Raw genomic sequence first — 12623 nt, 5'->3', positions numbered from 1 at the left:
CAATCCTAACACACATAATTTGCAGTAAAAATTTACAGTGTGATGTAACTGAAATTATACATTGAAAAATTGATTGTCTGTTAAGCATTTCATCTGTTAGAATACAGTGATAGTTTCACTTCTTTCATGTGTAAATCACAAAACCTTTTTTAAAAAAGGTTGCATTCTCGAGTTAGCTGTTAACAATGGTGATAGCTAGACAATATGTTGAAGGTGTTGGCCCCCTGTGTTCTCTGTCTATGCCATGTTGTTTAGATTGATTCTAATCTAAAAAGTGAGATAATGGAGTTTTACATAAATTCATGCAGTTCTTGAGCTCAGAGTTCTACATGAATGCATGCAGTTTTTGAGCAAAGTGCAATGTAACCCTGCAGGTACAAATTCACCCCACAAAATGTATGTGTGCTTCCAATTAAACCTGTTGGACTATAACCTGGTGTTGTGTGATTTTTAACTTTTAAAAATGATGGTACGTAATGTCACTCATATCTGTGACAGTCAAATAAATCAGAAGTATCTGCATCCCAGTTAGGTGCTCTGGATTCAAATCCCAGTGCCACTTTAAATTCACAATATATGACCTTGGAGGAGGAACTGAACTAAAATTAGACTGCTCACCTTCTCCTGTTAGCTGCTCATCAATGCAGTAATTGTAGAGTTCACAATCAAATAGGTTGCCCTGACCTCTTTCATTTGTTTGTTTTTAACCCCTCTTGTGACCAATCCAAGAAATATTAACTCTCTATAATAATTAATTGTAAGCTTCAGGCACTCAACATACTGGAATTTAAAAATGCATGCTTAAAAATTAGATTAGATTACTTGCAGTGTGGAAACAGGCCCTTCGGCCCAACAAGTCTACACCAATCCCATATACCACCCAGACCCATACATTTACCCCTTCAATTTAGCATGGCCAATTCACTTAACCTGCACATTTTTGGAGGAAACCCATGCAGAATGTGCAAACTCCACACAAAGCGTCACCTGAGGCGGGAATTGAACCCAGGTCTCTGGCGCTATGAGGCAGCAGTGCTAACTACTGTGCCACCATGCCGCCCAAATGTAACAGGAAAAGAATGATGTAATTGTTTTTCAATAGATATGGTGATTTTAATATGCCTTACTACTTGATAATGATAAGAGGATGTGATAAGGAAGAAACATCTTCTCCACCAATTGGAAAATGAGAACCAAGACATCAGTTTAAGGTACAACAAATCATAAATTCAATTTAAAATAATGTTTTAACTCTTACCTAGCCAAGCATAAAGTTATTTTATGATTGAAAACAGGCACAGTTGTATCCATTCCAACAATTTAAATGAGAAGGCATGAAATTAAAGAACTAATATGTGTAAAGTAGGTCAAGGTTTTGTATAAAACTCACCAAGAAAGAAATTATTCACTCTACGTCTTTTATTCATGTGCTATGTATCCTTGATATGGAGCAAATTTAGAGTTTTTGCTCAAGTCCATAATATTGAACTGTTTGTATTGGTCATAATCATGTGGAGCCATTGTGACCATATAAAAGAAGCAAGTGTCACACCCAAGATGTCAGTGCCACAGTTCCATTTTCTTTCAACCAGATTCCCATAGTGTAGGCTGGGATCTGTGATGTTAAACTGTTCGGTAGAGTGTTATTGGGCCTGTCCTCTCCCAAGTTTTGATAAACCCATTTGCATCAATACTAAAATGTGACACCTCTGATGTATGACAGGTATATAGGAACTGAAGTTGCACATTCAACTCCTTAACCTGTTCCACCATTCAATCAAATCATGGCTGATATATATTCTCAGCTCCATGCTGAGGTATGCACCATTCCTTGATACTCTTGCTCAATAAAAGCCTACTGCTTTTAGTCTTGAAAATTGCAACTGATTCAGCATCCAAAGTCTATGAGAAATAAGTACCAGATTTCCTAGCCAGTGAAGGTCTGCATAATGATTTCACTCCAAACTGAATCTAATTTTAACATTTTAAGCAAAACTACATTCCTTTCCAAAATCAATATACCATTCCTAAATTCCAGTGGCAAGCACTTTTTACTGCTACGAGATGCTAACAATTTTAAAAATATTTATTCATGGGAGGTGGGTATCACTGGCTAGGCCAGCATTTTTTATACATTTATAATTGTCTTTGAGAAGGTAATGGTGAGCTGCCTTTTCAAAAACAACAGACACCAAGGATGTCAATCAGCAGTTTGTATTTACTGAAAAGGTTTTCAAAATTCAGCTCATTTTTGTGGAGGAGATCTAGAATTTAATAAAGAAACAGAGGCACAGACTTGGACATTAGAGAACCTGTCATAACAAATGTAGCAGAAGTGCTCATATATCTTAAGTCTCACTCACAAACAAGACAATTCAAACTTTCATAGGGGGCAGAAATGGAGCTGGCTCAGTATTTGTGCACACACAGTTTACAGAGGCAGATGACTATTTAAATCCTCAGCTGCTCCCACTCTTGTGTGATTTTGGTGAGGCAGTTTTCTAAAGCAAAATGTGTGGATTAGAGCAGGTAAGAGTGGGCAGCACAGTGGTTAGCATTGCTGCCTCACAGCGCCAGAGACCTGGGTTCAATTCCCGACTTAGGCGACTGACTGTGTGGAGTTTGCACATTCTCTCCGTGTCTGTGTGGGTTTCCTCCCACAGTCCAAAAATGTGCAGGTCAGGTGAATTGGCCAAGCTAAATTGCCCGTAGTGTTAGGGGAATGGGTGGGTTGGGCCGAAGGGCCTGTTTCCACACTCATCTAAGACAAGATCTGGTCCTTGTGAATTAATTTGGACAGCATTTTGGAGAGGCAAAGCACCCCTTTAGATCAAGTCAAAGGAATGTTTTGGTGAGGTAAGTTGCACTTTGGCAAGTCTAACACACCCTTTAGGAGACGTAATATAATCTTTGAGATCATTAAAAATGGATATATCTGTGCATAAAAAGTGGATAGATGCATTATGACTGTCCAAAGAACTTCCAAAGATATCATAGAACTTCAAAAAGTACATGGTGTTACAGAAAAATGGTGTGAGGTATTTTAATATGTCATTCATTTCAAGGACATTTAGGAAAGGGCCACAAATCCTGTTCTTGCCAGCAACATCCACATTTCATGGAAGAATAAAGAAAAAAATTATAGGATTTGTGCTGCATGACTGATTTTCCATCATTTTCACAGTTGGGTATCTTTCAAGTGAGTGTTTTGATGGACAGATCCAACTGCTTATAGAATAGAAATCTTAAGCAAAATGTTGGTTTTCATAAGAAATTAGTTGAAGGGATCTCAAGGTATTTAATTCATTTTTTGGTTAAAGACTCTTCTTACACTAGTGGTATCATCAAAAGACAGATACGTTTATTTATTTTCAGCAAGCTCCCTGACATTTGCCCATTGTGAATACTAGGTGAGTTGGCACGGAGAGGGAAGGATGAAATGTGGTGATTGAGGGACATGGGTTGGCATGTTGGCACTTACTTAGTATTGGGATTTTAAAGGAGGTATTGAGGAATTGGTTGGCATTATGTGAATGAGGGTGTATGGGGGATGGTTAGGAGCCAGGGGAGTTATATGGGGTCATAGGAATATGGAGAGGACCATACATGGCATGGTAGTATATAGTTAGGTAAAGAGGCATTTTGTGACATGTAGTTACAAAGCTTTGTGGGATTGGCTGGGATGGGATTTGAAGAGTATGCAGGGTGTAGGGGATTTGAAGACTGAGGGATGAAGGATGTTTTTGTTTCATTTTTTTGAAATTTATTTGCAGAATAACGTAAGTGCAGAGAGGCAGACATCACACTCAGCCTATATCTGCACTGCAGCTACCAATCTCTGCTCCAGTTCCTTCCATAAAGATACAACGCAACCCTGTGACACCTTCTGTGGCACTTTTTCCTGGGGCAGGTTTGTAGAGACCCTGTCTGGGTGTTCCTGATCCAGGAGAAACATCTGGACCAGAACATACTGAAACTCTGTCAGCCTTTCTGTTGTAACATCACCATCCAATATTTGTATTCTAAGATTGCCTCTAAGATATGAGAGTAATTTTATCACAATGTGTGGTGATCCAAACTGTTCAGTTTTAGCAGAGTTTAAATTGGGATGGTTCTTATGTAGAGTGGACAAACAGCTCCACGATATAAATATCCAAATGGTAATGACAAAATCTACCCCATATTGCATCTCTGAGGGAAAGATTTAATAACATGAAATTTTACCTAAACATTCATTCTATAATAAAAATATAAAAAGTTTACAATAATTTAGAATGATGACAAAAGAACATAAAATGAATTTAAATCATAAAGAGTTATACCTGGTATATACTGGTAGAATTTTCCCATTATCTAATATTGAGTTTTCTAAATGGTCAGACTCTTGTCATACTTCAAAAGCTAACAGTGTGATAGATCTCAGCAAAATATTTACTTTAAGCATTTATTTTTGATGCAGACTGATGTTTTCAAGTATGCTGATTAATAAAGGTAGTTAAAGAAATAATTTTAAAAAGTTATAGGCAAGTTAGTAAAGTAAACTGAATAAATTTTAGTATTGCTAATATGTTAAAAAGCCAGGGACTGAACTTCTGATAAGCTTCACCACTCAACATATCTTAAGGTGGTGCTACATTATTAGCAGAGGTCAAATCTGTTATCTGCCAATTCCATTACCCACAGAAATGTCAGTTTGGATCCTTTGACAAAGACAATTCCTTATTGATAATTTCCGAAACAATGGTAAAGTGTCCTGATTTTTGACTACAGATAGAGCAAAGAGACAGCCACTAAGTTTCCTAGTAGCAGTGATCGAACCCTATGTTTAGGGTGTTAATCTGATCTACACTCTAGCTGTCTAAGCTAATCAGACCCCTTCCATTCAGATTGGGATAGTTCTGTTAGACATATCAAAAAATTAAAATGCCTGTCTTATATCATCACTCCAACACTGTGGTGCACAAATACCATTTGTATTACTTAAATTAGGAAAAACATTAATACGTGGGGTTGAGCCTGTGGAATGTCTGTCATGAAGTACACAAAACGAGTCAGACCAGTACATTCTCACTTACCAGTTTTATTGGTTTTTCCTCTGGGGTACCTAGTCCTTACCTGGTCAAACTTACATGAGATTCTAGACCTATAATAACGTGGTTAATAGTTGTCTGAAATGGTCTAGCAACTACTCAGTTTAAAGGTGACTAGGGATAGGCCACAAATTCTGGCCTTGCCGCAATGCTCACATCCTAAGAAAGAATTTTTTCCTAAACGTATTCACTAGTAGAGTTAGCAGCAGTGATTCATAGTAGTCAGAACCCATGAATTGCAGCCCAGAAATGTTCAGGCTCATGTGAGCTGGTTCAAATGAATTCAACACTGCAAAGGCAGAACCAAAGGGGAAATGGTATTTGCTTCACAGAAAACACTTCAAGATTGAGAATGCAATTAATAACCTAAGATGTTAAGCACAGAATTAGACCAGAAATCAAATTCACATTCATTTCTTTTGTACTTGATGTCGAACAACAAATGCAACAAGAATAACAGAGGACAGAGGCCTGAAAATAAAATATTTGTAATTTGCTGTAGATCATACTTTGTTTCTTTAATGGTTAACAGAATGTAAATTATAATTTATTTTACATTTGATCTTTACTAGTTTCAACCATACCATTTTGTTCATAGTCAGAACTAAGTTGAGTGCTGGTCTAAAGCACTGAAACAGAAAAGCCATGTCATCTGAGAACTTAGAGAGACAAAACATGCAGCCTACACCTGAAAATACATCAAAAAAATCCAGTGTTAATGAGCTGGTAGTTTCCAAATAAATTCTTTTACTTACACGTCTCTCGACTTTTGATAGTTTTCTGGGCACTCAAAGGTCAGGCAACGGAAGCTGCCCTGAACATTGAAACAAGTCTCGGTGCCAGAGCAATTATGCCTCCCTGTGATACATTCATTGATATCTGTCAAAAAGAAAGCAGGATTATACAGGAATAATTATACAGGAATCTATACTCTTGCTATTTTTGCATTGAGCTTAGATCCTCTTACAGAAAGTACAATGCTGAACCTAAATGTATGAAGGGACTCACCATTTTCCCATAATATCTTCCATGCATAGCAAAACTAATAAACAGTGAAAATTCCAGTAAATTCTGAATACTCCACAGCAGAAGCAACATTTAATGCTCAATTGACTTGGGTTTTACCACTTAAATTCACTCATTTCCATTTCTCTGTTACTTGCACAAAGCTTATGGAGCAGTGCACAGGGGATTAAATTGATTGCATGTTCTTCAGATTCTTGAGGCCCACACTGACAAAACATATGGCGATATTGACAAGTAAATGAAGGATTTCTGAAGGAACAGCAGAAGATGCAAAAATGCACTTGCACATGCAATGAAATGTTGGCAATACCACATATGTGCCCTGAGAAGTGTTAGTTTGTGGTTGTTCTCCCACTATGTACACAATGAAGGGCAATTCTGGAATGCAAATGCTTTATTAGATGGATGGTTGGACTTCAAAAGTGAACCTTAGAATCATACAGTATGAAAGAGGCCCTTAAGCCCATCAAGTCTGTCCAGGATCAATGATCCTTCGACATCATCACCTGTCTGATTGTCTGTCATTGTAACCGCAATCGCAATAATGAAGCCAAAGAAATTGCCCATCCATAGTGCTATTCCATGTTAGAACTCTGTCTGAAAGAGTGCTACTCTTTTTCTAACACTTAGTGTAGTATAACATCTTGTCATTGTTTAATGTGGGAATATCTCAAAGCGGTAAAGCCTTTAAAAGTGTTGACATTATTAATGATTTTTGAACAATGGGAAAGACGAAGGAAAAAACAATCAAAAACTTCAAAAGAGTAATGCATCTCCTTCAGCATGTCATGTTTCAGTTGGTGTGAGTTAAGGTGGGATCTGAGGCCATTATACCAAAAGGTCACATGTTGTGGTACAGTGATTATACCACAAGCATGTCTGTTGAAGGAACACTGACATACTACTAGTAGAAATAACACATAACATGTCGATGTCACCCCAAGTTGCCTTCCCCTTTGCCAAAGCCTTTGAGCTTGGCTCCTCAATGGTCGGGACTGTTATAATCCCAATAGTCAAGATTAGAGTAGTGCTGGAAAAGCACAGAAGGTCAGGCAGCATCCGAGAAGCAGGAAAATTGATGTTTCAGGCAGAAGCCCTGCATCAGGATTCCTCCAGTCCAGGCAGCATCCTGGTAAAGGCTTGGTTTTCAGGTTGCTGGCCAAACATATACCTAGAAGTAGAAGGAAGTTGCTTTCGGGAGCAAAGGTTAGCTGTCTCCAGGCAGTCAGGGCTTGGAAGAAGCCTTGAGTAGAAAGTGAAGACTGAAGAGCCATTATAGTTTAGCTCACAAGCTGTATTTGATTTGATTCCCCATGGTAAACTAATGAAGAAAGTGAAGTCATATGGAATACAGGGTATTCTAGCTATGTGGATAAAGAACTGGTTGAGCAACAGGAGACAGAGAGTAGTAGTTGAATGGAGTTTCTTGAAATGGAGAAAGGTGACCAGTGGTGTTCCACAGGGATTAGTGCTGGAGGTGACTGCTGTTTGTGATATACATAAATGATCTGGAAGAGGGCACTGTTGGTATGATCAGCAAGTTTGCAGATGACACAAAGATTGATGGAGTAGCAGAAAGCTTAGGGGACTGTCAAAGAATACAGGAAAATATAGTTAGACTGGAGAGTTGGGCAGAGAAGTGGCAGATGGAGGTCAATTCAGGCAAATGTGAGGTGATGGTTTTGGAAAGTCTAATTCAAGAGCGAATTATACAGTAAACAGTCTTGGGAACAGTTGATGAGCAGAGGGATATGGGAGTGCAGGTCCATTGTACCCTGAAGGTTGTTGCACAGGTGGATAGAGTGGTCAAGAAGGCATATGGTATGCTTGCCTTCATCGGACAGGGTATTGAGTATAAGAGTTGGTAGGTCATGTTAAAATTGTACATGACATTGGTTTGGCCGCATTTAGAATACTGTGAACAATTCTGGTCGCCACATTACCAAAAAGATGTGGACGTTTTGGAGAGGGTGCAGAGAAGGTTTACCAGGATGTTGCCTGTCATGGAAGGTGCTAGCTATGAAGAGAGGTTGAGTAGGTTAGGTTTATTTTCATTAGAAAAAAGGAGACTGAGGTCCACAAAATCATGAAGGGTGACAGGGTAGATAGAGATAAGCTTTTTCCCAAGGTGAAGGATTCAATAACAAGAGGTCACGCTTTCAAGGTGAAAGATGAAAAGTTTAAGGGGGATACATGCAGCATGTACTTTACACAGAGGGCGGTAGGTGCCTGGAATGCAGCAGAGGTAGTAGGGGCAGGCACGGTAGATTCATTTAAGATGTGTCTGGACATATGCATGAGTAGGTGGGGAGCAGAGGGATACAGATGCTTAGGAATTGGACGACAGGTTTAGACAGTGAATTTGGATCGGCTCAGGCTTGGAGGGCCGAAGGGCCTGTTCCTGGGCTGTAAATTTTCTTTGTTCTTCGTTCTTTAGAACATAGAACAATACAGCACAGAGCAGGCCCTTCGGCCCTCGATGTTGTACCAACCTGTGAACTATTCTCAGCTTGTCCCCCTATACAATCCCATCATCATCCATGTGCTTATCCAAGGATTGTTTAAATCTCCCTAATGTGGCTGAGTTAACTATATTGGCACATAGGGCATTCCACGCCCTTACTCTGAATAAAGAACCTGCCTCTGACATCTATCTTAAATCTATCACCCCTCAATTTGTAGTTATACTCCCTCGTACAAGCTGACGTCATCATTCTAGGAAAAAGACTTTCACTGCCTACCCTATCTAATCCTCTGATCATCTTGTATGTCTCTATCAAAACCACTCTTAGCCTTCTTCTTTCTAATGGGAACAGGCCCAAGTCTCTCAGCCTTTCCTCATAAGACCTTCCCTCCAGATCAGGCAACATCCTGGTAAATCTTCTCTGCACCTTTTCCAAGCTTCCACATCCTTCCTGAAATATGGGGACCAGAACGGTACACAATATTCCAAGTGTGGCCACACTAGCATTTTGTGTAGTTGCAGCATGGTACTGGGGCTCCGGAACTCAATTTCCCCTACCAATGAAACCTAACACACCATATATCTCCTACATAGCACTATCAACATGGGTGGCAACTTGCAGGGATCTATGTATATGGACTCCAAGATCCCTCTGCACATCCACACTACCAAGAATCTTTCCATTGCTCTGCCTTCCTGTTATTCTTTCCAAAGTGCATCACCTCACATTTAGCTGCATTGAACTCCATTTGCCACCTCTCAGCCCAATTCTGCAGTTTATCCAAGTCCCGCTGCAACCTGTAACATTCTTCCAAACTGTCCACTACTCCACCAACTTTTGTGTCATCTGAAAATTTACTAATTCATCCACCTATGCTTGCGTCTAAGTCATTTATAAAAATGACAAACAGCAGTGGTCCCGAAACAGATCCTTGTGGCACACCACTAGTTACTGGAAAAAAAAACCTTGTTCAAAGACATGACAAAGATTGAAGTTCAGAGAAACCCCATGGGCTGTGTGAGACTTTACTCAATCAACCTCAAAGTTTTTGACTCAAGTGATTCTTCCCAGTGCTTTCCTGTGAACTGTGAAGTCTTTGGGTGCCTGGTCCTTCGAAAAAGTGATGACATGTTAAAGGATTACCAACTCTCCAAGAATCCATGCAGCATTCCCATCTGCCCCCTCACCAGTAGTACCCTTCTGAAGATCAGTATATCTCATCCTATTGGGTGAGCAACCTCCTTTCTCACTCTGGCATATATGGATACCAATTTTCTGGCAGGGAATTGATTGGAGCACATCAGACCACCGCTAGAAGTTCAGGGCCAAGAGGTATAAATAGATAATTTGTAAAGCTACCTTTCCTTTAATTCTGGTCTTGGCCTATCAGTGTTGAAGTGTAAAACCAGGGCAGCTGTGCTCAATGTGCTGTTGTAAGTCAGTACACAGCTCTTCAGCACAATACTGTTTATTAGTATAAACAGAAGATCTCTCTTGCACTAGGATTTCAGTTTATTAGAAGCTGTATGACAGATGCTGGAGTTTCAAAGGATTCTTAAATATTTTCAGTTGAATATCACACTTCAGAAATTTGAGAATTATTGTAAAGATCACAGCAGAGTCAAATTCCTATGCTAGCTTGAATAAGTTCATTGGTTTACCATTAGACTTTTCAGTCTTCCTGCTATGAGCCTTTTAACACCGAACAATGAGGTGAATACGATGTTAATCAAGAAAGAAACTTAAATCTTGGAAGTTTCTCATTAAATGGTCAGCATTGTAATTATTTATAATACAACAATTCATTTGTTTTTATGTTTTTTTCTGCACATGCAGTTGACAACTTAAATACAAATATTTTCTTGGAACATTAATTAATTGTTTTTGCTTTAGTTTCAAAGCAACTGGAATTAGTCAGTAACATTAGTATGTTTAATAGGAAAATTTGTATATTCTTGGCTGGATTTTCCAATCCCTTTCTACTATATTTCTTGAGTTTAAAGGAGAAAAGGACTGGAGCATAGATCTATGTTAAGATCCCTGTACCTCCACCACAAACCCTGCCCTCCACGTGGTGGACCGAACCATGTGAAATATAATTTATCCATTAGTTAACTTAATGGATATATTTGTCATAATTCTGTCAACAGAACTTTTGATGCAGGGACTGTCTGTTATTTTCAGATATCCATCATTTAGCAGAAGCGCTAGTTGTAGCAGTGGGGGTGTGTGCTACAACTAAGTGTAGCCATGCACAGATTTCCAATGACAGAAGAAAATGGGAAATGCGGTTGAGTTGTTTGATGGAACTTTACTTATCTTTCTATCAGTTCCAGGACTACAGATTTCCTGTACCATGCAGGTTTTTGGGAGGTTTGGGACAAGCATCAACCATCTCACACGGTCTCACACAATAGCTTAGTGGTTAGAATTGCTGCCTTACTGCACCAGAAATCCGCATTCAATTCCCACCTCGGACAACTGTCTGTGTGGAGTTTGCATGTTCTCCCTGTGTCTGCGTGGGTTTGCTCCGGTTTCCTCCAACAAAGATGTGCAGTTTAGGTGAATTGGCCAAGCTAAATTGTGCGTAGTGTTAGGGGTAAATGTAGGGGAATGTATCTGGGTGTGTTGCTCTTCGGAGGGTCTGTGTGGACTTGTTGGGCCTAAGGGCCTGTTTCTACACTGTAAGGAATTTAATCTTAACCTAATCTATTCTTAATTCTGACAGGATTCCCAATTGACATCAAGGAGCTTATCTCTGGGATATTAATGACCCAGGTCTAGAAATTTGGCCTGGAGATGAGGAAGTATTTCAATAGCAGGCAGAAATTCTGGCCGAATGAAAGTGTGTTCCAAACAGGAAATCAAGATTTCAGAGCTTCTAAAAATCTGCAAATGCACCAGAATCATTTATTATTCAACTTTGCTCCTGCAACATAACCACCGAAAATGAATGGCAACTTGAGAGAATGCATCACATTTCATTCAGATCTTGAACTTCATATGAAGAACATACACTTGTTTGTCAACAGACTACTGGGTTTTACAAGGAATGAAAGGCACCTATACATCTGAAGTGCAGTTTTCCATCCTTTCATCAGAGAACTCTGTGTGGGCCCAGACTTCAAAACTTCAAAAGGGTAAGTGCACTGATCTGGAAAACATGGGTCAGTGATGTAGGACACAGACCATGACATCAAGCTCACAGCTTATCAGGGTGAATCTAGGCTGTCATCTGCAGGATCCATAGTGCTGAAGTGTTGATACCTGCACTCTCTTGCAATGTGTTTTAATCTTTAAACAACTCAAGAAAAGGTTTACACCTAGTTTGAAACAAAAATATCAAGTCTTTAAGCATATCAACTTCATTTGGAACACAACTTTATTTATTACTGCATTCTTTTGCTGGAATATATGAAATGCAAGCTATTTTATTCACAGAACACCTGTGCTTTTAAAACAGGAGATTCAAAGATTTGAAATGCATTGACAAATCAGAATCACTTTAAAATGTTTATGACATGGAATTTGATGGACCAATCAAATTGCAGATCGGTTCAATTTGGTAAAGACCCAACTTAGGGACAATTCCTGACTACTTTGAATTACTTTTGCACAACAAATATCTTTACTGTTGCTGTTATTATCAATTATGAAGTAAAACTACATGGAGCAAAGGAATTGGGGGCTGCTGGGGAGTGGACCAGCAGTAGGGAGGCCTGGATACAGCACTTGTGTGTTGGAATCGAGACCTATCCAAATATTTCAGATTGAACTTTGAATTTCCAATTTGGAGCTGGGATGGCATCTTTTATCTGATTGCACCATCATAATGAGAGTGGTCATGGGCCCATCTTTGGTCAGTGCCATACCAAACTACCAGCTAAGACTGAAGTCAACTAAGGGTGGGAGCACATGTACACGGGGAAATTAGGGTGGGGAGATATGATGTTATAATTGGATACAAATAAAAAAGAAAGCATTCTAAAAAGAATGTCTTAGCTAAGTTGGAATTTATTAAGAGTCACAAAGAATGTAACCT

At 39.2% G+C, this 12623-nt stretch overlaps 1 protein-coding gene across 2 annotated transcripts in view; it reads right to left on the bottom strand.

Annotated features, from left to right (window-relative positions):
* The window catches only part of fbln1 (fibulin 1), a 173736-nt gene that overhangs the window by 58735 nt on the left and 102378 nt on the right, over positions 1-12623 (bottom strand). For both annotated transcript variants that reach the window (XM_060839893.1, XM_060839892.1), the window contains exon 14: positions 5846-5969. In XM_060839893.1, the coding sequence (XP_060695876.1) occupies positions 5846-5969 (124 nt within the window). The remainder of the gene's footprint in view (positions 1-5845; positions 5970-12623) is intronic.

This window comes from Hemiscyllium ocellatum, chromosome 19 (assembly GCF_020745735.1).
Source record: "Hemiscyllium ocellatum isolate sHemOce1 chromosome 19, sHemOce1.pat.X.cur, whole genome shotgun sequence".
NCBI lineage: Eukaryota > Metazoa > Chordata > Chondrichthyes > Orectolobiformes > Hemiscylliidae > Hemiscyllium > Hemiscyllium ocellatum.
This window is presented reverse-complemented; position numbering and strand designations above follow the sequence as displayed.